Below are 26777 nucleotides of genomic sequence, written 5' to 3'. Positions count from 1 at the left end.
CATGCAGCTGAGCAAAGCTATTGTCAGCCTGCTTTGTGACCCTGCCAGAGGAAGGCTTCTTGAGAAGCTTCTCTCAGGAGAGTGTGATGTACCAAGGAACTGTTCCAGAAAGAGAAGAGTGGTCCTTGTCCTCCTCTTCTGAGCAGCTTTCAGGAAATTGTGCATGGTAAAAGTGCAAACAATCCCTGATGTATGTAGGTAGGAAAAATGAAAGATTTATTGAGAAGAGGAGGTTATGCTTTGTAACTGATTAATTACCTTTATGTTTTTAAATGACCATTTAAAATTCTACACCCATGTGTGAAACACTGCTAACAATTACAAATGAATTCTAAAATCAGCTTTTGCTTTTATATGAAACCTTGAAATGGTATCTGACAAACATTGCTTACCATTACCCCAGTTCCATCATCCTCTAGTTTTTATTCAGAAAAACAAAAAGTCATAGTAAAAGAGTAAAATACTGTTATTAGGATTATTTTGTATTTGTATAGGTTTTACTGTATAGACTTACAAAACTGTTCACATTGCTGCTAGAGGTTAGGAATATGCAATTATTGTTAGAGGCTTAATGTCAGAAATCAGTTTCTGAATTATTAACACCTTGCAGTATATTCACAGACCAAACACCAATTTTAACTAAAGGCAGAAGTTCAAAGTAGCCAGCTGTGTACAAGTTTCTACTGAAACCTGCAATCCAGCTGGCACAAGGAGTTAAAGCATAAAAGATACAGTGATATGCTAAGAGAGTGCATGTAGCAACATAGATTTAATACTTTTTGCTTCAGTTTATTGAAGTCGTGTTTCATCAGGCTTTGTAGGTTTGTATTTGAAAACAGCAATTGAAATACCTGCTTCCTTCAGAAGCAGCTATCATAAGTTACAAATACTTGGGATTTTTATTAGTAGTAAGTTCATAAATATTAATTCCAAAATATTTGATTTGCACTGAAAATTGTATCTTGACCTGAAAAGCACTGAGTACTGTGTGGGCCATCTTGGGCATGTTGCATCAAATTTATGGGCCTGTTTCCCTCGTGTGAATCTAATTTGGAGAGAGGACAGAAGAAAACAGGATGGTGAACAAATGGTAGAGCTCAGTTTAAAACTCATGGGTACTAATTCAGTGAAGTCCATGAGTTAGTTCTGTACAAAAGATTTTCACCATTTCAATTCTTACCAATCTCTTGAAAGTGAATATTGCTAGCTGTCATTCCAGCATAGTATTTCCTGTTCCTGAAAGTGTGGCATCCTGGGCACGTCACTGAGTCTTGCCAAACAATGATGTTTTGCCATTTTTAAATGGGAGATAGGTTTTGATGCTTTTGCAGTGTGTTTGAATTCCTGAGATTCAAGTCACTGGAAGCATGTAAGTAGCAACACCTTATTAGTTGGTGAGGTCATTTTGAACTTTGAGCCACTTGCTTTTTTGGAGGGACAAGTAAAGAAGAGACAGTGTTAGTGTATAGCTGCTGCTGCTAGTGCTGTGGTCAGAGGGATTACCCTGGAAATACTGATTTAATTTAAAAAGCTTCTCAGTGCTGTTACACATAGCTTCATTTGAGTTAATGTATAGTCCTTTGCCTGTTGCTATATAATTTTTGAATTGTAATGCAAGTACATTGCTCAACATGAAGTTTAATACTGCAAACAGCTATTAAACAGTGCTCACAGAAAGAGTTTGGGTAGAAACCAGGAAACTGAGAGTCTTCCCAGCTCTGACATCCACCTTCTGATTTCAGTACTGCTCCCCACTACTCGGTTGGGTTGTCTAGAATGTAGTGGCCTTCAGAAAATTTAGCAACACTGGTTTTGTGAGTGGTTCTTTATAGGAGACTGAAGTGCTGTGATAGAGATGTTTAGGAAGATAGGAGCATGGAGTTTTGCTGGGTGGTTCTTAAAAAATAGGTCTTCCAGGGTTAAAACCAGTGTCTCTCTGATTTGGAAGTCTTTGTTAATCTTTGTCTCAAAATATATAAAACACAGACTAGATACATATATTGTAAGTTTGGTGGGAGGAGAAGTAATTCCATGAAGAGGTCTGCTTTACCTCTATACTTCTAACATTGTATACCAATGAAATTCGCTTTTTAAATTAATGCAAGTGGATTGTGTATGAGCAAGATACATATACAGGAATGAAGACCAAAAAAAAAAATTGCCTTAATGACAGTCAGAAATTCTCCAAATAGGATAAAATAGAACATGCTGTTTTGTTGAGACATTTTTATTGTACATGAAACTTGATAGATGTAATGTTCTGTTTGTACTGCTTATGGACAAGTCACTTACTATAACTGAGACAGCTTCCAGCCTAACTTTGAGTATCAGAAAATGATAAATTATTGTAAAATGTTTCATAAAGCCATTTTTACTAACAATTTTGCATTAAAGCAAAAACTAGGAAAAGACATTTTCATGATGTTCAAACTTTCTCTTGCTGGATTTTGGTTGGGATTTTGTTTTGGTCTGTTTTACTTTGATGATTAATATTAAGCCATTAAAGGGATGAAATAAATTTGGAAAGAAAACTGACTTTTATGAAGTACTTTCTCCTTTTTTCTCCATACACCTCATAATATTTTTAGAAAAAGTACTAGTGTGATATGATTCTCAGGATACATTTGTTGCCCCCACTTCAGTTTCTGTTTAGAATAAATGGCTTGTTGGATGCACCCTAGATTTGCACTTTGTAAGGACTACAGAGTATGGAATTTACGAGCTACGAAATAGTCCTTGAGCCATAAAATACAGGTTGAGCAGATGTCGTCAAATTTGTGCCTGGGATAAGATAGTTGAATAAAGTTACACATTTGGCAGAAAACATTTGTTTTTGGCAACTTCTGATGTCCCGTCCGCTATAGATAATCAGCAATTTCCTACTTTCAGTTCTTGTAGCCTGATCCAAAGAATTCTGCTAAACACTGTACTGGAAGAAAGCTTGGCAGAGAAGAGCTGAAGCTGACATATATTAGCCAAAACTCAGTACCTCTCGTCTATAATGTTTTCTTCTGTGCTGCAGAAGCTGGGTCAGGGAAGAGAGCCCTGAGATCAATGCATATGCCGTGTAATGACAGAAGAAGCAAAGGACCAATCTATCCCTACAGGATACACTCACACATTCTGTTTCTTTAAAATTCAGTTCTCAGTAAATACTATTCATTCTTCCTAGCTAAGTATTGACTACCTTGAGCTAGACAGTTTAACAAAGTGTGTGTTTATTTCCTAGATCCCACAAAGAACATGTTTTTTACCCAGTTCATTGTCTTGTTTTGACAACAAATTTCACTCCTTGCTTATACTTCATTTAACTTTCACATGCCAATATTTAACCAAGAAGTTAGTCTCCTTTTTTTAGTGAGCTTTTGGGGTGTCAGTGTGTCTGGTGACTATCCATTACTTCCTCCTTCTTTTGCATTTTAATTTTACCAACTTGCTGCACTGTTTGTTATACAAGCAAATCTTCAGGGAAAGACCCAGACTGACATGGATTTTCTGACACTGTTGTGAAGATCTTGGATGAGGTGTTTATCTCAGCCAGAATGGAGCTTGCTTCACTTGCACATACCTGCAAGTAAGAGGTCAGGGATGCAGTCTATTGAGAGGTGTGATGAACGAAGTCCATAGTTGGAATAATCACTCAGCTAATGTGCCCACAAGAGCGTGCCCTGGATTAAAACAGTCCTGCACTGGCTGTGGAGTGATCATGTAGCACTCTACTTACTTTTCACCTACAGACCCTGAGTACAGGCTGCAAAAGAACACTGGATTTTTGAAGGGCTTCCATTGAATCCTTTTAACACTATGTGAACATAGTGCCTTGGTGAATTCAGAGTATGTTATGTCCTCCTACATGTCATTCACTTTATTGTCAGTTAAACTATAGCATGAAAGTTCACTACAAAAGGAAGATTTTTTTTTTTTTTCACCTTGGAGAATTTCAGAGGACTAGTCTTGATTTTTGGCATTGGATGCATTGCTTCACTCCAGTTAGCCAGTGGAGACTCAGCTGGCTGAGTCTGCTCAGGTTGTGAAATTCCACCAGAGCAGCATAAGATCCAAAAATAATTTCCCCATTCATGCAGCAGATTAGGGGCAGGTTGTCGGTTCACAGTTTGACTCTACTCCAATGTAAGTGTTTCCTGGGTTTAAGTTTCCTGAGAGCAGAGTAGACCCTTGAAAACATAGCAGTGATGAAAGTTGAAAGGTGAATAATGATTTTGCCATTTCAGACTCTTTGTCTTTCACTGGGAACATTTTGTGAAAAAGGAAACCTTCATGAAAGAGATGCACAGGTCTTCTTGCATTGTTTTCTTGAGCTGAGTTTCTCAGACATAAACAGCTTTCAGCACTTGCACAGAAAAGGTGTAAATTACATTTCACACTTCTGCCTAGGAATTAGGAACCTGTAACCTGCCCGTACTGTTGGTTAAAGACACATTACAAGAGAGGGGTCAGGACTGTAAGGTGTTCATCCAGATTGGCAGTGATTGATGATATGGCTTAGAGTAAATTATCTTACCTCCACACCTTGAATCTTCAATCTAAAATATAAATATCTCAAAGTATGTGTTTGAAACGTAATTAAAGCTTGTAAGGTATAAATGTATCTTTGGAATAAAAGCACCACATAATTTCAGTAAATAATCCACAACCCTTCAAAAGCACCAAGATGTAGAAATAATTCCTTGAATATAAGTCGCTGTCATACAGCCTGCACAAAGGCTGGAAGACTCTGTGGGTACCAGGGACACTGTAATAGCAGTTTATCTGTAATCTTTTTTAAATTAAGTAACTAATGTTATTTTTTGCAAGGATCAGTTTTGATGCTTTAAATGCTCTAAGTAGAGATGAATGAGCAAGAAAGACCAGTCTTACAGTAGCATATTGGTAATGTGAATAACTAGAAATTAATACCTTTTACTACTGAAATATTTTAATCCTGGTTTTCATTTTATGTTTAGAATGCTACAGAAGCTGATTTACCAGAAAGTTGGGATGGTGTGGTTTTTTTCCTTTATGGTTCCATATATTTCCTGAAAGGATACGCTACATAGTCCAGTATCCTTCTTCAGTGATCCCTTGCATACAACTTTTCTGTTTGTCTGAGTGATGTAGTGGTTGTGCTGAATTATAATTCAGAGTCTGAGGAAACAAAACAAAAATCAGAAGCAATAACACAGCTGTTACAAGCTGAAATAGTGTTATTGAAGCCTTTCAGTGAGTGGTGATACGAGGCACAGGCTGGCCATGATTGAAGGGACTTTGATAGGCAGGACAAGAGACCAAGTTGTCTCTTAGAGGATATTTTCAGAAGACAGCAAACCTCTGTGTTTTCTCTTTTTACAAACATTTTTTACGTCTTGAAGGGAATATGTGGGGAGAGAGAGAGAGAGAGAGAGAGAGAGAGAGAGTGTGTTTGTGTGTGGTGTGTGCACGTGCGGGTGTACATGTGTTGACGTGGGAATGTTTTATATGTGAAGCTTTTGAAGAGAATGTTTCCTGGATAGGACTCCGTGACTTACAAACCTGCAAAGGGTCAAGGAGAATGAGGGATGGGTTCCAGTGAGGGTGTGAATGTACAGAAATCCTAAGTTGTGAGACTTGGCACTGTATTTGATATAGATATGGGTATAGATATATACATAGGAGTGCAGGGAAAAAAGAAGCTTAGAAGAGATAAAGAAAGACAGGAAACTAATTTTTGAGAATTGGTGAGGAAGCAAATAGGATGTTCTAAAGAAGCAATGGGAGTTGTCAATAAGGGATAGAGGAGAAGAAAAATAATAAACATCAGTTAACTCTGCCAGCAGACAAGGAAAATTAGGTAATTTGGGGAAAGAAGATTTTCAGCATCAAGAAGCCTGTTGCTCTCTTTTTGCAGTAGCATTTTCAGTATGTTTGCTTTGAAGTTTTACAGTGTATATTTAGACAGTATCCATAGCTAACTGACATTATTTGCATATGCATAAATGTTTCATTTCATTATAAAATTATGGTTTGTATCATAGTGCAGAGAAAATTCCCACATCTTTCTCAGTCAAAACTCCTGGTTCCTTTCTTTTGATGGGACTTTATAAACATAGAGAAACCATACCATGTAGTGCAGTATAAAATCTGTCCCTCTTAAAAGTTTGTAGGAATAACCATGCCCATTTGAAATTATGTCTTTTTATTGATCTCTTGGTATTCAGCACATTTATCTGTGGCTTTGAATTTACCTGTTGCCTTCACATTTTAGGTTAGCCATGTCTTTGAGCAGACTGCTTTTCTTTCATGACACTGGTGTTTCAACCATCTCAAGATTATGCTGTTGAAACAAATATAATAAGAAATTCAGCTTTTTGAATTTTAACATTATAACATTCCTCTGCAGTATCTACAAACCAGAACATCAGAGCAGAAAAAGCCTTACATTGTCCCCTGAGTGAAAGAGCTTTGATAAACTCATAAACTAGCGATGAAGGAAAAAGTAAACAGAGTAGAGAGGTATAAATAGCAAAATGCTATTTAAAATTATTCTGGTCATTGAAAGCTGACCCAAGTTGTTATAAACTAGGTTCTGTAATTTTAGCCATATGAGGCTGTACTTAAGCACCTAAATATAACTGACCTGTTCTTCAAAGGTGCTCAAAAGCAAGAGTGGGTGTAACACAGTGACAGGATTTGATCGGGAGAGTGATGTGCTCTCATGAGCAGGGGAAAGAAGATTATTTTCCTAGAACTAATCTGTGTGGTCAGGAGTGAAACAAGGTGAGCACCAGGACAGTAAGAGGGGAGGCATCAATCTGGCTTGATGTTTATAGGAGATTGAAGTGTACCTCAGCAGCTTAGAACTAACATACTTCTGAGCCTATACTTCTCTGCCTCAGAATACACTGGCATGTATTTTGGGGTGTGAGTATTTGAAGTTGAGCATGTAAAGTGTATGTGTTTATTCTGAATAATTTTTCTAGTCTCTGTGTAATTTGTTTTAAAATAAATTCTGTGGGTGCATATAAAGTGATATAGTTTACATTTATCTTACAAGTGTATATATAATACCTGTATATTTAAAAATAATATAAAAAGAGTAATGATCATCATTCTCTTTTTGGGCATTCCCCGTGAGGGGAAGTTATGGTGGGAATGATGACTTCTAGTAAATAGAATGTGTGTCAGCTGGCTGGCTGTGGATGTTTAAGAAGCGAGTTTGGGTGGAGGCTGTAGTGAGGTTACTGTCCCAGCCTGAAGGGACATAATAGCAGTGCAAGCAAATGCCATTACATGCAAGTAGGTCCCGGGTAAGGGCCTAGACTAAGAACTATGTTTGGTAGCCTTGTGTCTCACAGGAGGAGGAAAATCCTGAGACTTGCTAAGGACATTTGCTGTGGTGGTGCCTGAGTAGTGCTTCCCTGCTACTTGCTCAGCTGTCTGCCGTGGGCTGAGCAGTGTACAGAAACATGCCTGGGTAGAAAACAAGTACTCGGGTGTAGCTTAGAATCTTGTTGGCTGGAGCTGCAGTTTTTGATGTAGAGCCAAGTTGAATGGCCCAGTGAAAGGTCTTGTCCGTAGAGGTCAGTACCTACGAGCTTGGTGTCAGTGGCACCAGCACGTGTTGGGTGAGGGAGGCTGAGCTGTGACCCGCCGTGTGCGGGACTGCTGCCAGGCTGTGTGGCAGGGTCATCGACGGCCAGAGACAGGGCCTGATTAGTGCTATGGAGATAATGTCTTTTTAGTCTCTTTCTCTTCCTGGTAAATACATATTTGTAGTTAATATTTTGTTTTGCAGAGATGGGGGACCAAGATATTGCTGCTCAGAAAGTAAACTGGGATGATAAAAAGCTGTCAGCTGTGATCTTGCAGTGAAATACTTGTGTTCTGTTTATCTGTAAGGAGTAATTTTTTTTTTGTAGACAAAATAGTTACATCTGTGCTCATAGCTGGTTTTGACTCTAAGCACATGCATTCACAGCAGAACAGCAATTACAAAACAAAAGTGATTCATTTGTACAAGGAATGATCCGCAGCAACTAGGTCAGGCAGTGGCTTTGGCAAGCCATGTTATCATTGTTTGCCATGAAAATAGCATTGGAGCTAGAATGGCACTCAGAAGACTCAAGGCTGAGATGTCCAAGGTAAGCAGTGTATTTCATGAACCTCTCTAATGGTTTTCCAGTACATTGAAAAGTTTGAGTTCCACATTTTGCTCCTGTAGTTTTCTAACTTTTCCTTTAGAAAAGAAGAAAAAACATCCTATGTTTTGTTTTGTTTTTAGTTCCTTCGGGAGTGATACAAAATGGAGCTCGAGTACTGAGTAGAGGAATATTTCCTGGAGCCAGGCCATTGCCAATCAACCCTATAGGGAGCATGGCTGTCACAGTAAGGTAAGAGTGCATCATTGTGGGATCTGTATGAAATAAATCAGTATTTTGCAAAAATTGTAAAAGTATATGTGAACTCTGGGTATTTTGCTGCTTGCCAATGCTTCTGAGGTTCTAAATTAAATAAAACTCTGCCACCTAAAATTCTTGGGGTATGATCCTTTGCGACATAGTCATGGCATATCTCTTTGTTATGTGGTGGTTTGTGAAAAGCACTTTTATTTTCACTAGCAAATTGCAGGCAGTTTGTGGTGAGAACCTCTTATAGTGGCCTGTTTTTCTAAGTGCAAATGCTTTTTCCTGATCTTCCCCTCTCCCTTTTCTTAAAGACTTTTTCCTGGATTAAATACCAGAGAGAAAAGTATCAATAATATTAAAACAAATCCTGAAAGCTATTTGAACATACAGCTGTCATTTTGTTATTAACTTAGATCTTTGTGAGGCAGTTTTTTTCACTAGAATTTTATTTCAAGGTTATACTGAAACATTCAAGGGTAAAATGTTGTTTAAGATCCTCAACTATCAGGAAGCAGGGCAGTAAGAGACATCTAGTGATAGCAGTAGGAACTGTGGTTCAGCAGTTTGTTTTGCTTAAAGCAGTGCTGGTTTATTGGTGGAAGAACAATTTGCCCCAGGTGTAGCTCCATTTTCAGTCAGTCACAACAGAGATTAATTTGGTCAAGTGTACTGCCAGTGCCCTCCTCTTTCAGAACTCTCAGTATCTGCAAAAACTATTACAGCTCAGGCAGTTGGGTATTCTGGGTGGGGTTTCATAATTAGTGCTGACCTTAACTTCACAGTGCTGTTCCAATTACACTGTCTTTTCTCAGGATAGGGCTGCAAGGCAGTGAAATAAAGTATCTCGGTAGGTCTTATTCCATTGCTATTTACATGGGTTTTTTATTTTTTATCCCTTTTCAGAATCAGTGTCTAGCCCTTTGGGTGCAGTATTTCCATCCAGTAAATGGAGAGAAACACAGAGAGAGCTTGTGACATTCATGTAGTCCTGATGCTTAAAATGCATAGAGGGGAAGACACTAATTGGAATAAAATCCATATTTTTTCATGAGTGAGTTCTTCAGCTGTTTTTCCCATTTGCTGCACTGAAGGGATACAACTCCAAGGGTAATCCTCCAGAATTCTGCAGAGTTCCTCTCCATCTCTCTTTACCACAGCTTGGCCTTAGCATCAGGGGTCAGTTCTCTTCATCAGCTTTGCCACTGGCTTTACCCAGGACTTGTATTCTGCTCCAGTGGGGATTGCAGAGCCATGACTACTGGATCATTAATTATATATAATTTTTATGAGTTTTTCAAGCTAAATGGAGAACATAGTGGTCTCAGTGTTCTCTTTAGAGTTTATCTCTTATTTCCTGCTTAGACTGTTTCATAATCAGAATTGACTCATGGAGGAGACAGAACTATTTTACTTCCAGGCCACCTGAAAACTTCTGTGTAGGCATTCTCAAATTCCTGTGCTGTAAAGCTGTATATAGTTAAATTTTATACATTTTCAAATGTTTCAGAGGACTGTTTCTCATGGTTTTTTTCCCAACAGGTAGAGAACGGGATTTTTACCAGCTACCTATTAATGTAGAGATGGGAAATTAGGGATTTTACCCTCCCTTGCTTACATTCTTTTTGCTCTGTCGCACAGAAAAGCATTTTTCATTAGTTAATGCAGACATTTCTAATTCTTTTTGTTCTCTTCTCCAGCCTTAGGCAGTATTAGAAATAGCTTGCTATGAATATATTCCTGGTGTGCATAATGTCTGCTCATATTTAAAATCTCCTGCAATATCCCTTCTTTTAATTCTTGAAAGACAGAGGGAGACACAGACAAGAGGCTTTGAAAGCTTTTGAGAAGTTAGGGGACTCTCTTCAACAGAGTGAGTTCAGCAGGCAGTTTTGTCTTGTTTGCTTCAGGGATAATACTATTCAGAATTTCTTTGGGAAGAAGACCAGTCTGGACTCACAATGTCTCTTAGAACATCATCTGGTCCTCTCAAACCTGGATACCTCTCTTATCAGTTCCTGTGAAAATTACACTGTTTCTTGGTGCCAACCCCTCTCCTCAGATACACAAGACTAAATAGGACCTGTCGTGTTGAGCTTTCAGGGTGTCTCATGAGACTAACTTCTGCTTATAATGTGGAGCAGGGGAAATTTACCACAGCATCCATGCAGCCTTCTTTTGCAATTTAGGAGTAGGTGGGCTGCTCAGATTGAGCTGTCATTCCTGCACAGATGATGATGGTGCAGTCAGACTGGCAGGGGATGTTTTCAGACCTGTGCAGGAAGGTTGATTTTCCCCACTAGTTTGTACCAGGAGGGAGGTGTGGGCAGTCATGGTAGGTGATGCAGTCTCCTGTTAAGTTTTCTGCTGAAATTCTGTGCCTCTGCCTATATATTGAGAAGCCAGACAGTTTCTTTCTAAGACTTTTTAAATCAAATGTCTGTTTTCTTGAGAAGTTCCTTTGGTGCTGTAAATGAAAGGTCTAAAGCCAAATGAAGAAGGTAATTTGAATCATTCTCATAGGGGACCATTAGCATTTTCTTAGTAGCAGATAGTTGCATAATAAATTAAACCTCTTAACTGTTTTTCTTTAGTTGCTGTATGTAGTAATCACAGGTTCTTCTGTAAGATGCTGGTCTTATGGTCTCAGACAGCAAGGAATGTTGGCATTCCTTGCTGTCTGAGGTGTTTATTTCATTTTGTGTTTTATTTCCTCAGTATCTTAATAGCCTTTGGTTTAGTTGTCCCCCAAGCTGGTGGAAGTAACTTGCAGTATGTTGTACTGATGTGCAGTGCCATTAGTGCCAAAACACAGTAACAGTGGGTTAAATTTGCAGTTAGGTGGGGTGTTTGGACTAATCTGTTGTTCAGAAAGGAGGCCAAAACTACATTGGACTAAGAAGCTGCAGTCTGTGATTTCTGATGAGTTAACTGCCATCAATTTAAAAGTTTACTGTGCTGTTCATCTTCAACAGTGTGACTGAATGCACTGGTATATTTTGTTCCTACACAAGGTATCGATGTGTTGCTCTTCCCTTGTAATTACATGTAATTACTTTATATTTAATATATAAAATAAGGTACAATTGAATTAAGTCCTTTGGGTTAAAAAATCCTCCTGGAAATCATTTAACAAAGATGACTTTCCATGAATAAAGAATTGCAGTTGAGGATATCATCATTATTTTGTAGTGCATTTGGCTTAAATTGCACAAATAGGCTTTTCATTCCAAACTAATCTACAAATGGAAAGGCATCCCACAATATTTTTACTTTGAAATTCATCCTCTGGTGTTAAATCTCCACAACAGAGCATAATTGGATGTGTTTTGACAGTAGCTTTTTATTTACTTTATTCACACCACTTTTAGCTTGTTTACCATCCATATTTTCCATGTTGTGGCTGACAAGTCTAAGACCCACCCAAAAACAGCAGGGAAAAATAACGCTTCAAAGCTGCACAGCGTGTAGCATGTCTCTAGATGAGATCCATCATATTTTGGGGATATTTTTGGCAGACCATATCCCTATATAGTTCCCTGAGAGAGTCTAAAAGCAAATGCAGTAGCAGTCTGGATATGTAGAAAAGATACTGACTGACAGACAGAGGTATTCAATGAAAGCAGGCAGAGCCAGTAGTTCCTTACGTGCAGCAAGGAGTTGGTTGTGAAAGTGAGCTCTTGCTCTTCCTATCATCATCCATTGGAAAATACCTTTTAAATGTTTTCCTAGGAGGACTTCTGTGTTGCTTTGGTAGGGACAGTATCTGTCACAGTGGCCAGGTGCACAAAGCTTTTACAATATATAATTGCCTTCCACAAGAGTCAGGTATTACCTGTTACATCAGCCCTTGGGAAGAGCATAAGCTTGTTGATCTAACAAGAAGTTGATCTAACATTTGAGATTACGTAATGTCAGTTCCACTGTGATATTTGTAATTTTCTGCAGTTATCCATAGTGTGTGGGTGGTTTATTACTATGTCCAAGTCCTGCTGCTGTGCAGTAGAACTACTGAGCCTAAGCCTCTCATCTGCCTAATGTGGACAGATCACTGAGGTGAGGTTGATGGAAATTCATCCCACAGAGAATCTTACCAGCTGTTTAGCATAGGCCTTGTAATTTGTTTCAGGTTATTTTACAGAAGATGTTTTACAAAACACCCTTGGTAATTTTTTTTTTTAATACTTACTTATATGCCACAGCCTAAGTAATAGGTTAGACCACTTTGGTACTGTTTGTTAGAAATACCTTGGGTTTTAAATTACTGCAGGTTAAAAATAAAACTTCATGGGAAATTACATGGGGTTTTCCCATTTTATCCAGTTCTCCTTCACCAAGCATTTGTAGTTTCTCTGTCCCAGTTTTGGCTGGGATGAAGTTCATTTTCTTCCTAGTGGCCAGTACAGAGCTGCGTGTTGGCTTTAGTATGAGAATAATGTTGATAATATGGTAATGGTTTTAGTTACTGAGCAGAACTTGTCCCAGATCAAGGACTTTTCAGTTTCCCATGCTCTGCCACTGAGCAGGTGCACAAGAAGCTGAGAGGGAGCAGGGGCAGGGCAGGTGACCTGAACTGGCCAAAGGGATGCTCCATCCCATAGAGCATAAACTGGGAGAGTTGGCAGGGAGGAGCTGATCACTCCTGAGGGATGGATTGAGTTGGGAGCAGTTATGTTGTGCATCCCTTATCTTTCTTGTGTTTTATTCCCCTTTTGGTTACCTCTCTCTTTTTTCATCATTTTCATCGTCCTTGTTGTTACTGGTTTTGTTGTTATTTACTTTATTTCAAAGTGATCGTATCTCAACTCATGGTTACCTTTTTCCAATTCTCCTCCCAGCCTCACCTGGAGCAGGGAAGAGCAAGCAGCTGCATGGGACATAGTTGCTGGCTGGGATTAAACACAGACACTCTCAAGGAATTTCACAATTACCTGTAAATTGCAAACAGGCTTCTTAAAGAACTCCCCTCAGTAAAAAAAAATATTTCTGTTCAAGTTTCCAAGATAAAATTTTTCTTCTTCATAGGGAAAACAAGTGCAAAATCAAATTCCTTGATTTTGAGGAATTTTAAAAAATTCAACAAAAAACTAGCAGAAAAACAATAAAACACCCCAAATGCAACACTAACAAACTGTACCTACTTCATCATGAGTAGATTTTAAAATACCTGTTCTTCTGCTATTAATGCCACAGTTCCATATGCAGCTCCTGATCACTGGGGCATGACAAGAATGAGTTTTGTACTTAACCTTATCTAAAGATGGAAAATGGTTATTTAGGATTATTTGCACTTCAAAATTATAGGGCAATTACTAGATTATCCCTTGGGCATAGCTTTTATTATTGTGACTTTATTTCTCATGCTGGCTTTATTTTTGCTTCCATTTTCCTCCCTCGAAGCAGCCATTCAAGCAGTGATTAAATAAAACAAACATAAGAAGCATTTGCAGAGTAGATGCCAAAGCATAAGTAGAATTATTATCATTCACTTATATTATCTGTGAATTACTATTTTTGCTGAGATAAAGGAATTGGTAGGTATTTCCTTTCATAAATTCTTAATTGTATCTTTGTAGTGCTTACCACTGGTGTGATCAGCTTAGCAAGCCCCAGATCATCCCTGTTGTATTGCATTCCCCTCCCCACCTGTAATGGGCAGGATGAGTTGCCCTTGGGAGCCAAAGGAATCCTTTAGTAACTAAAGGACAATAATGCTGACTGACTTGAGTATTTTCTGCAAAATGTATGGGGCTCCATTAGGTTTAATTTCAGATCTGCTGCTGATACTGCTGGCAGTTCATGAAGTATATTTACTGTGGTCCTTTGCATACCATTTTTCTCTGAAGTACCTCTAAGAGCTTCTGTCACTATTGTGAGCAACTCACTGTTGACTTTTAACTCAGTAAAACCCTGACAGAATCTCATTGTAGAGCAAGTAAGCACCACTTACTTTTCATATGCTTGCTCATCCTTCTGTGTGCTGTAGTGATTTTAAAAAGCAGTTCAACTAGCTGGAGCCAAAAGTTCTGACTGCCCTGAATTTCCCTTTGAAATAAAAAAAAGTTTTTTTTTTTTCTTTTCCAAACCTGGAACGTGTCAAAATCTACAAACCCAGCTTACCTTTACAGTTTTCATTGTGTCTTTTAACTGTGTGTTTCCAGTTGCATACAAAACCTGTCATCTGTGGGTACACAGTATCTGTCATCCAGAAGGATCAGAGGTAGATTAAGGTGATATTTAAACTCCACATATTTTCCTTTGTTCATCAAAGGAGTATACCTGTCTCCAGTGTGAAATGCAGTAAGTTTTTTTCAGCAAAACCTTTGCCATTTTGCAAACAGAATGTGATTAGCTATATTTCTCTCAAGCTAGCAGAGAAGTTTAAGGAAGATTTGCCTGTACTTGGTAAAATGACAGACTCACTTTTGTCTCCTCCTGAGGAAGGCCTCTCTGAAACGCCGAGGCACTAACACTGTGCAAAGGACATTATTTCCTCTAACTTGAGACCCAGCTGCCCTGAGTCTTGTCTGGCTTCTGATGGCATTGGTAGTAGAATTCATATCAATTAACAATGGGAATGAAGTCAGACTTTCAGAAGTCCGAACGTACATCTGCACTGCTTGAGGATTGTGTCATTGTGGTACAACCAAATGGAAATATTCTAAAAAGAATCTTTAGAATTCCTTTAGGCTGAGATCCCTCAAGCAATTAAGATAGTCCATGTCAGTAGGATGAAAAGCCCTAGAGACTGTCCCATCAACTTTAAAACATGAAAATATGTCAGTTTCTGGAAATTTTGAAATGAAGTTCTGAACAAAAAAGGGGGGAAACAAAGTGAGAGTTACAACCAAAACTGTGAACAAAAATAGATTGAGCTAGCCAAAATCTGTGTCCTGAATTCCAGGGGAGTTCTGTCCAGTGATGGTCTAGATTGAACTACGTAAATCACAGATTCATTTCATAGTGAATATATGATTGTCTAAGAGCAGTGTAGATCTTGAGAGTGTCTCCAAAGCATGTGTGGAATATTAATTGATTAGATATTAGTTCATTCAACTCTTACTAAACTACTAATATCAGTTATAAGTAATTAATGTTTGAGCTATTGCATATTACGATACACATCAGATTAATATACTTTCTGGGTACATGAATTTTGATGATGTGCATATCCTAAAGCACTCTGCCTGTATAACTTTTTATTTTTCTGCAAATATCCTTTGCTAATTCTCTCCTTGACCTGCTTTCTCTTCCTTTTCTATTTCCTCAAGCAGAACTGGTTGGAAATCTTTCAAAATGTAAGTGAAACCAAAGATTTTTCTGAAACGTAAATGCTATCCATTTCCTGACCAGTTCCACTTTCTTCTGAAGTGTACTGGTATTTTATTTTCTCCCCCTTTTTTTTTACAGCAATTCTTTTTTTGCACCTTTTTATGAAATTCTGTTTTTCTTTACCAGCATCTCTGTTTGCAGACACTCACTGTGGGATGATAACCTCATAGTACCCTCTCCCCTGGGACAGCCCTCTGTACTCCCTGGGCATTTAATTTTATTTTTATGCTGCTTTGGAGGAATTGGGATCTGGAGTAAGTCCCATGGGCAGAGCTTTTGAATCCAGATTATAGCCTCTTCATGTAAAGGCAACATTAGAGACTCATGAGCAGGACAAATCAGGGATATTTCTTTGGCACGTGGATGCACTGCTCGATGGAGCTGTGGCTTTCCTTTTATTGACACTCAGTAGAAACTCACAAGAGGAGATCTAAATAGCATGAAAACGGGTGTCTTGGTTTAAATCACATCCTTTAGAAGAAGCCTTGTTCGCTTGCAGTCAGTAGGAATCCCATTTGAGTTCACACCTATTCTGTCCTGTATTTGTTTCCTTGGTGAATGGATTACTATGTTTTAGTGGAAAATTAGTAGTGTGTGATTTTTGGTAAGCCATATTGCTCTGACTTTTAGCTGCCTTGTAAAATCAAGTAAGTTTAATTTTATGCTAATTTATGATAATTTTTAACATCTTTAAATGTAAATTTACCCTAAAAATGAAGAATCTGTCACTTAAAATGCATCACATGCTTCCTTGTAATGGCTGATCTTAAGGAGTTGGTTATAAATTCACCTTATAACTAGCTTAGTATGGATGATTTCTTATTCTAAGCATTTGGCATCCTCTAATGACAACCCCTGCAGTTGCAAGCCATCACAGAGTAAGTGCAGCTGGCTTGCTGCACAATCATGAATGACATTGCACTTAGTTATTAATAATTGAAGGAGCTTTGTGTATTCCTTCTGGGTTCTGTATGGAATTTATGGATCATACATCTACTCAGAAATCTAGGCAAAAGTAATTTTGTTGAGCAAAAGAGGTTGGCAAGAGCCTTTCTCTGCTAATAAGTGTACCTTCTATTCTATACATTTATTTGAAAGCACTGTAAATAACATTTGGGATTACTGATGAATTTGCTGCCTTCTAGCATTGTCCTGTCACTGGTTCATAAATACAAGGGGGTTTCTTATCTCAGCAAGCTCTTGGGGACAAGGGCATGTAGATGAACAAGACTGTGGAATTACATACCACTTATTTTTCCCACCTTTCAACCTAACCTTTCAGAATTGGGTATTACTCAGCTGTTTCTTGTGTAAGGAAACCATACATGAGGTCCATTGCCTGAAACCTAAAGTACTTTCCCATTTTTTAAAGTAGAAGAGCAGTAATACTCTGGACTTGCTGCTGTGCCATTCCTCTTAAGAAACATCTATGTTCAGTGTGTGCATTTAAGAAAGGGGTTTAATCCAACACTGCCCCGAGTGTGCAAAAGCACTCTAATGGTAACATGAAGATGGCAAGTTTAAATCAGTTTATCATATGATGGTTTAAACAGCCTTGGTTTTTTGTTGGATTTTTTTTTAATTGACAGAGAGGTTCAAGGCTGGTAAACTGGCAGGTGGCAGTGATGATTGCTTTACTCAGTGACAAGCATCCTACTCTCCTCCTTTCCAGCAGGAGTTAAGCATTGCACAGAATCAGTGCCTTCTTTAATACTATTATAAGCATCATATTCTGCTTTTTAAAGTCACTGGAATTGTCTAATACTTTTCACTCAGGAAAAAAAAACTGTTAGTTTTTAAACATATCATGCTGCAGTAGTTCCCACTGCACAGGGTGCCATAAAACCAAAGGAGGAAATGACAACTTCTACAGCTAATCCAGATTTATTTTTCTACTGCTTGTTTTTCAACACGTTCTGATATTTTCTTGGCAGCTAGTGGCATAAGACTGTATTGCTTTTAAGGTTATTTATTAACTGATCAGAATCAGAACTGTAACTGGACCTGGTTGTTCCTTCTCTTGCAAAGAGTCCTAAGTAGAAGTTGTGCTACTTCCCAAGTAGCATGAACCGTGGAATGCAAGTTGGAATTAGAGTTGGAAAGTGTCTTTCAGAGGAGGCAAGGAATTGCCCCAGAAAGCTACTGTCTCTTCCCCACATTTTTTGTAGTATCATTTTATATGCAAAAGATGGGGGGCTATTTATGCAACTTACCAGAGTTTATTTACCCAATAGATAAAATAATGTTGGGGGTTATTCTTTTTAATTTTTGAAAATGTAAACTATTAATTGAAATTTAAATCAATACTGTTTACACATCATTTATTTGTAACCTTCCCCTACTTGTTCCTGCTTCTTGTGCTGTTTTGCATCTTTTGGCTTGTTTTGTATGTCAAGTTCAATCCACAAATAATTAGGCTTTGAAACCAGCTTGCATGAACATTACTTTGATAGTCATCATTTCAGACTGTAATTTCAATTTATCTGTCAGTTGGCTTTATCATCTTTTGCTTTGAAGCAGGATCACATCTCTGTGGCTTCTAAGACTGCTTGGATTTGTTTTTACAGGAATGGAATAACAAACTGCCGGATGCGGACGGAAAGTGAACAGTCCTGCGGCTCTCCAGTTGTTAGCGGTGACCCAAAGGAGGATCACAACTACAGCAGTGCCAAATCTTCCAACCACAGGAGCACATCACCTGCTAGTGACTCCGTTTCCTCTTCCTCTGCTGACGACCAGTATGAATTTGCAACTAAAGGTAGCCAAGACAGCAGTGAAGGAAGTGAAGTTAGCTTCCAGAGCCACGAGAGCCATAGCGAAACAGAAGAGGAGGACAAAAAGCAAAGTCGGAAGGAGACCAAGGATTCTTTAGCTGACAGTGGATATGCATCCCAGCACAAGAAAAGGCAACATTTAATGAAGGCGAAAAAAGTACCAAGTGACACACTGCCTCTTAAAAAGAGACGTACAGAAAAGCCCCCTGAGAGTGACGATGAGGAGATGAAAGAAGCAGCAGGATCACTCCTGCATTTAGCAGGAATTCGATCCTGTTTGAACAACATCACCAATCGGACGGCAAAGGGGCAGAAAGAGCAAAAGGAAACCACAAAAAATTAGAACAAATCAATGATTTGTTTGAACTTACAAAGTTTTGTTTCAGCACGTCAGGTGAATTCTAATGATTTGTGGCAATATCAGCAATTTTTTTCTTTTTTGTTTTTCTTCTATTTCTTTTTGTTTTGTTTCTTTGGGTTTTTTTTGTTTGGTTTTTTTTTTTTTTTGACCCTTAAGATTTTTATTTTTAAAGGAGATTGAAGCCATAGAACTCATACTGACACTCAGCTAATTTACAAAAGCTTTTCATTACCTGAAGACAAAAAGTTAACAAAAAAAGAAAGCCAAAATCGCCATTGCTTTCTCCAGCTTGTCAAAAATGCATGGTTGAATACGCAGTGATATCAACATTAATGTGATGGGTGTAAAATTGGGCACTTGGAAATCCCTCTTATAGTAGAAGAGCTGTGCATAATTTAGTATTCATTCAGGCCTGGCCCTTAAGAATTTTTTTAATGGCCTTACCATTGGGTTAGAAGTGAATGTGAATAAAGAGATTTGTGGGAAAGAGGAGGCCTGTTCAGTGGCACTTGGAGATGTTGTGCCACACAAGTCTTCAGACAGCCACTGGTGGCAACTGTGCAAGCAGTAATGCACTTCTAGTGTGTCACATAGTCTATGTGGCTCATAATGAGAAGACTGATAACTCTTAAGTTTGAGGAAACTGTGTATGCAATGGGTTTCAGTGAAATAATGAAATGGGAGGGTTGTGGTTGTTAATAGCATCGTTAACTATTGAATTCTGTCTTCTATATTAAATTGAAAGAATGTTCAAAAAGCCATAAGCCTGAAGATTGGCATTGCGTGCAAAAAATAATAGTAATAGGGAAAAACAAACTATGTCTTCTAAACTGCCTGAGTGAAAAATAATCAAGTTTAAGAAATTACAGTAGATACAATGTACATCAGAATCTTTTTCTGTGGATCACATCCTTGATCTAACAGGGGGAAAAAAGCTACAAAACCTGCCATTAGTAGTATTCTGTGTTTAAAAATAGAAGGAAAGCATATTGGTGAACAGTAAAATTCAGAAGTTCAACAAAAAACTCCTACACTGCCCTCAGAAATGAGTGTGCAGTGAACATCAGTCAGGATTCATCTGTGCAAAAATGACAAAAAATTTCCAGATTCAACCAGCATAGCCAGCAGAAGAAATTTGATCCACATTGCATGGATTCTTTAGGGAAAGGGGGAAAACAAAAAGCAAACAATTTTTTTTATTCAAAGATGGCAAAGTTCTTGTAAGGTAAATAATGTATTTAGCATGAAGCATGAATTATTTTCATATAAATATAGAAAATAGAGAAAAAGGCTATGCCTCTAATTTTTAAGCCCTTAGGCTTAGAGTTTGTTTTTTGGGGGTTTTGTTTTGTTTTGTTTTTGTTTTGGTTCTTTTTTGTTGTCGTTGGGGTTTTTTTGAAGCAGGTGTTTAAGGTTTAACCTTCTTCAGGGATAAACACTGACTGTTGGGGAACTTACTCTGCAATATTAAAAAATAAAATCTTCATGCTCTGGTAGGGCTTGGATGGTTGAATTATACTGCCTTGTCTGCACATTCAGCCCCCTCTCCCTACTTCTGTTGAAAAAAAAAAAAAAAAAAGAAAAAAGTAAAAGTGTGTCTTTTCTTCGTCTGTACATGTGTAACATGACGCAATAATCTGAGGGCAAATTTAGTAGTGAGTGTGTATGACAGAATCAAGAAAATAATGGGAGGTTAATTGAGGAAAACTCTCTGGTTTGATTCAGGAATAAGTAGACAAGAAAATAGCTTTGCTAATTTGCCATGAAAAATTGAAGTTAGTTAAGAGCCTTATGGAGGTGTCCGGATAAAAACCAGTGTTCCAGAGATTGTGATTCAGGTACAGTGCTACTCTCCTGGTAAGGATGACTGTGAGACTGAAAATCACTACAGCAGAGAGAAGCTGTGAAATAAACAGAACAGTCTCTCTCACCTAGATTCTTGCATTTGGCATGAAAAATTCTACACATAGAATATCCTAGAGGCAAAAAGAAAATCCCAGGAACCAACCACTTAAGTGTGGTCTTTAAGAAATGGTCGGTTTCTTAAAGAGTACAGGTTTAGATTTATCACTAACAGCTGTTCCAGGCAGCAGTTTCACCAAGATGGATCTAGTTTACGAAGAGTGAGTTAGAGAAGGGTTTGACTTCCTCCTCAGTGCAGTGAGCTGAAAGTTATATTTGGAGTTGCCTGTGGTGTGTGCTCAGTTAGGATGTGGAAGGACTGAAGGACAGGCTGGTCTGGACCTGGTTCTGTGCCCCGCAAGCATTTTGTAAAGAACAGTGCAGCACAGCAAAAGTGTGCCTCTCCTCCCATCTCAGCCAGCATGTCCTGGGATCCAGGAACAGCTTGATAGCTGCCAGAGCTCAGCACAACTGCCATCTTAGGAGATAAGGAAGGAGAGAGCCATAGATAGTGCAAGGAACAGCCTTGTTCCTCTCAGTTTGCAGGGGTCGATGCATGCAGCGTTGATTCCCAGCATTAGTTAAGGCAGGAGTACATAGAGACTAACTTCTGTTGGCTGCCTGTGCCCTTTAGATAACGTTGGGGAAAACAGGAAGGACCAATCCCTTGGCCAGGTAATACAGAGATGAATGAGCCATAACATTTCCCTTGTCTGATTAGACTGGGATAATCTGCTTCTTCCCAAGTCCATGCTCTCTGCAGCCAAAGTCTGTAGGCAGTGAAGCACACAACCCTGTACAAGAGAACTTGGTCTTGATCTTTTACAGACTTTTGGGAGAGTCATTTGAAATAGAAGATACTACAGTATCACTTCGCCACCACCTTTGCTCATTAATGCATAGTTGTATCGGCTTGGGAGTGGCTTAATATTTACCAAAAACAGCACTGAAAAATCTAGTGGCAGAAAATACAAACCATGGCTCAGCCATCTCTGTCCTCCAGGGAAAGAAATGTGTTTGTGTGCCAGTGGCCAGATTCTGTCCACAACACTAATTCCAGAGCAACTTCTCTGATTGCAGTGTGTCAGTGCAAATGAGATCAATATCTACTGAACAACAAATACCATTCATTAATGTGGACTCTTGGTGGCTAAATATATAATTACCACTAGTATTACTCATCTTAGAAAACAGTCATTTTGCATAAATATCTAATTAGGCAGGTTAACTTTATACAGATATATATATATATATAACACCTATCTAAGACTTCAGCAAGTTCTCTATATACTTCCTGGTAAATCTAAAATGTTGGCAAGCATCTATTTTCATATTAAAGTTTGTTTCTCCTAGCTTGATCTGCTAGGGAGGTATTCTTTGGTAGGATTTTACAAAGTTGTGTTCAGGAACCAGCAGTTTGGGCTGCAATCATTGGGTTATTTCTGGTGTTTAAAAACAACTTGTCCTTATTGATGCTTACTCTGACTGTGGATGAGAAGTACATAATTTGGATTGTATAAAGTATTTAGGAGTCACCTTTTAAACCATATTTGTGCCTGGCTGACAATGGCAACTTTGTCAGAACTGGTTCTACTCCATCAGAGAAGTTCTCTTTTTTTTTGTGTAAGAACTGAAATTGATTTGTTTTCCAAGAAATATGATGTCAGCTTTTAATCGAGTTGTCTTTACTTCAACTGAATGATGTCAAAACGGACTGGTAATTGCACTGTATTACAAACTCTCTCACTTGCCAGATAGGAGGTGGTGTGGTTTTGCTTGTTTGCTTTCCTTCTAAGCCATTTTGGGGTGAGAAGTTGTCAAATCTCTGACTTCCCCTTCTTCTCACTCTTTAAGTATTGCCAAATTAGCGTTTCTCCAAGACAGGTGGGGGCAAGGTCAGCAAGTGTTCAGTGGTGAGTTTCACATGGACATGAATTGTAAGGGTTGCTGGACTTCATGGCGAGTTCCTTTGGAATATGCCTTTTGCAGCAAGAAGCTCTTGCAGGCCAGAGCTAATGCCATAAGCAGATTTCACCAGCATCTCCAGGGAGGTGAAATCAGCTGATCGTGCTTGCATTCTGCAAGCAGTTGGATGTCCTACTGCATTTTGGTGCAGATTCTGCTTGCATTCAAAAATGCAAGCACAGGTCTTGAACAGCTTAAATGTATCACCCCATAGCTGTTTCTGAAAGCAGTCTGCTTCTGATCTTCTCCTGGCAAAATTGGCAGTAGTTCTACAGAGATCACAGGGCTTTACAACTGAAAAGCCGAATTGGGAGTCAGGAGGTATGCCCTGTAGGACTAGAGAACTGTCCTGACACTGTTGTCTTCTCTCCAGCAACTGAGTTGAGGTTCATCTTCTGGTTCCTCTCCTACTTTAATGGGAGAAGGGAATCCCAAAGGAGATGCATTGGCTCCCAGTGTTCAGCTGAATTACTGTCTACTTGTGGAAAAGATACAGAAAAAAGCTGAAGGCTGCATTCTTCACTGGAGTGAGGTAGAGATACATTGACATACTTTAGCAGAGATTGAAATCCTAAATTGTACGCCAAATGGCACCATGGATAAAATTACCAAAACAACAGTTTGTCCTGGTTTCATAGTAGTAGTAATTTATTTTCGCTGTGGTTTTGGCTCCCATCCCAATCCATCTAAAGATGTAGATCATAGAATCAAAATATGTTGAATTGGAAGGGACCCATATGACTCTTGGCCCTGCACAGGACACACCAAGAATTACACTGTGGGTCTGAGAGTGCACAGTCTGAGTTTTTCTAGAACTTGAAGGTGTCTGGTTTCCTTTGCAGTTAGTGGAGGTACAGACACCCAAGTGCTCCTGGAAGCCTTTACCATTTCACTATTATTATTGTTACCACAATTTTTGCTTTAATCCGACCCTAGGCATTTTTGAAAACATTACTCTCCTGTGCTCCAGGATCAGGATAAAACTACTGAGAAACTGCATTTCCAATGCAATTTACTTCACTTCCTGGAGAATGCAAACCCAGCTCCTTCAGGCACATTACTACTGCCTGAATAGCTCATTGGCATATTTTGTAGGAAATACTTTGAAACATTTTCTTAACTTTGCCACCAAAAGAGCATTTGAACCATACATCCTCCTGATTGTAACTGAGTATCAGTGTTGACCGTCTGACCAGTTAAGTTTTAGTAGTGTTCTTCACAGCCCTCCAGTAATATATCAAACACTGTTATGCACATAATGCAGCACTGTGATCTAATTTAAATAATACTTTTTTATTATTTATACTACTCTATGTAATATACATCAACACTTTGCTATATAACCTAAGTGATAACCCTCTTCTCAGTTACCTGCCAAACTCTGAATTTCTGTTTGATTTATATTGCAATTAGCACAGTTACCAAGTTGTAATGATGTCTCTTTTCCTTTGAAATGGGATGTGTAAGTCAAACTATACGTTTTGTGTGTTTCTGTTTTGAGATGAAGTTTATAAGGATTTACACACAACATTCAGTGTTCTGTATAAATCTACCTACATTTGTAAATTCATCTGTTAATCCCCTTTTATTTAGAAAGTATTAATTGATGGTTTATTAGGGATTTTTATTTTTGCATTTTTATTTTTAGTACTGGTTATTCTTGAATTAAGCAGAGACTTGTCAGCTGGGTTGCTTTATCCTTGATCATGTACATGACCTTATAATTCTTCCACAGTTCAGCAAACAAGTACTAGCTTCACTGACCAAAAAAAAAAAAAAAGTCTCAACCTAATGTGTCTATGGTGCTGTATTTTGCTGGTATACATTTAAAACCAGAAATGATTTAAAGGTCACTTTTGAGTTGTTCTAATAAGTAGCCTTTCCTGGTTTGGGTAGTTTGGGTTTGTTTTAGCATTGAAAACAAGGTATATTTATCTGAAGCTATATAGTGGTTTTTCTACTGTATCACATTTCCTTTTGCAAAGAGGGGAATATCCTGTTGGAACATCCTTTCACAATCAGTGGAAGGGGGTTTTGTTTCACTTTTTTATTTTTAGTGGATTTCGTGAGGCTTTGGATCAGGCCAGCAGTTACAGGAGCTCATCATCTGAGGGTTTAAGGGATAAATGACAACTTGTGCTGGCCTTTAGTGCTAGAAGGGATTTTACCGAATACTAAAACTACATGCTGGACTCTGGAATGGCTGACAATCTAAAATGGGAATCTTTTTCATTTGTTTACTCTGGCCTGAAATCCCAAGACCTTTTTTTTTTTTTTTGGATGACATTGAACTTGAGTACATTTTTAAGTTACTAGAGCATTGTACATTTCCTGAGTATGTGTGTGAGACAACAATTGAAAGTCATACCTGTATCTGATAATCAGTTCCATGCCTGCATCATTCACACTCACTACTTAAAACTGCCATGATGTAAAATGTTGGGGGGAATGATTTGTGTGTGTATGAAAAGCATTATAAACTTGTACATTTTTTTATACTCTGATCTGTAATTTCTGAAGTATTTTGTTTTACAGAAAAAGTGATAAAGCAATCAAAAGACCAAGAGATTTAGTATCGATGCTTAAGGGTCACAGGACCTTAACTGGCCAATAAGTTAATTTAGTACAGTGATAAGCCAATTTTTTTTTGCTGTACTTGGCGTCTGAAACTGCCAATTTCATCAATATTAAGATACGAACTGTGACGGGGAATGAACAGTGATGTTAAGTTGTATTTGTGTTTACCTAAATGAGCAGTCCGAAGGCAAGTGCAATCAGCTGATCTTTAGGAAATATGAAATTGTTGATTTAGAGGCATACTTGCATTTTACATTTTCTTGATGTGTAATCATATTGCCAAAGACAAACTATTTCATCAATTATTATTGTAAATAACACTTTCCCAAAACCTACCATAAAGTTTCTGTGATGTATTGTCTTCCAGTTGCAATAAAAATTACTGAGTTGCATCAATTGAACAATTGTTTTTGTGTGAATTTTAGTTTCAGAATATGCTCACATATTAAGACAGAAAAACAGTAATTGTTTTGTTTGGGTTTTTTTTAACCAATTAATTCTTACATTATTAAGTAGTTCTGGGTCTTGTGGGATGTTACCTGGATCTTCGCTGCTGTAGATGTTAATTTGTTGTCATGTGCAAATGGCTAGACATACTGAACTGATGTTAAGTTAGGATCTGATCTTCCTTTTTCATCAGTTTTGCAGCCCAGAAACAAAGCTTATTTCACTGGGAATTGGTTTTTGTTTTGGTTTTTGGTTTTGTGGGGTTTTTGTTTGTTTTTTTCCTATAGTTAGCAACAATCAGAAAATATCCAGTAATAAAATGTCTAATGGCATATATATAACATCCTGAAAAATATACCTTTGTAATCTGTGCATTAATCCTCCCACCTAAGTCTATAGTTGAAAGCAGTGCAAAAGGATTCTCTTCAGAGAATGAATAATGAGTAAAAAAATTATAACAGTCTCATAGCTTTCTCCAGTTAAAATTAAACTGACTTGTACAATCCTATAAGTCACAGCATTCTTCAGACCCTGTGTTTTTGAAACTGTTCTGTTAACAGCCCTAAATATCTATAGGTTAACTTTGAAAAAGACTGAGAAGAAAGAAAGCCCCATAGTTCTTCCATCCAACTTTCTCACAGCTGGTTTGAAGCACTGCTGAAGCAGAGAGGGTGGTTTCTCAGCCGTGTAATGAGAATGTATGGCTGCTGAAGCTGGAACTCAGCTGACCTAAGAGTGTCCCCCTCTCTTGTCTTGAGGCCATCCAGAGTGGCTGGTATGGGAGACTACATCCCAGGAGAAAGGAGCAGAAGAAGCAAATGTCTGAGATACAAAAGAGCATAAAAGTGCCCAAGCTCAGTCTGTCCAGGCAATTGCTACTTCCATGCATTGCCTGGAAAAGTTTGTTTGTAACCAATCCTTGGTGCCCACTGCTGCTGCAACTGAACAAGGAGAACTTGGCCAAGGAGAGAGACGAGAATTGACTGATGAGAAGATAAAACCTCTTAACTGTCCTCTGAACCATTTCTTCTGATGGATCCC

At 38.3% G+C, this 26777-nt stretch overlaps 1 protein-coding gene across 10 annotated transcripts in view; it reads left to right on the top strand.

Annotated features, from left to right (window-relative positions):
* FOXN3 (forkhead box N3) overlaps positions 1–25693 on the top strand; it is a 207322-nt gene extending 181629 nt beyond the window's left edge. For 7 of the 10 annotated variants that reach the window (XM_030274834.4, XM_072930333.1, XM_030274833.4 and 4 more), the window contains 3 exons: positions 8258–8366; positions 15653–15676; positions 18278–25693. In XM_030274834.4, coding sequence (XP_030130694.1) covers positions 8258–8366; positions 15653–15676; positions 18278–18827 — 683 coding nt within the window. In that variant the 3' untranslated portion in view covers positions 18828–25693. The remainder of the gene's footprint in view (positions 1–8257; positions 8367–15652; positions 15677–18277) is intronic. The other 3 variants (XM_032748850.3, XM_030274836.4, XM_030274838.4) reach the window with 1 other exon arrangement.
* Positions 25694–26777: the final 1084 nt, after the last annotated feature.

This window comes from Taeniopygia guttata, chromosome 5 (genome assembly GCF_048771995.1).
Source record: "Taeniopygia guttata chromosome 5, bTaeGut7.mat, whole genome shotgun sequence".
Classification (NCBI taxonomy): domain Eukaryota; kingdom Metazoa; phylum Chordata; class Aves; order Passeriformes; family Estrildidae; genus Taeniopygia; species Taeniopygia guttata.
The sequence above is the reverse complement of the archived record's forward strand: the minus strand, read 5'-3'. Positions and strand labels throughout refer to the sequence as shown.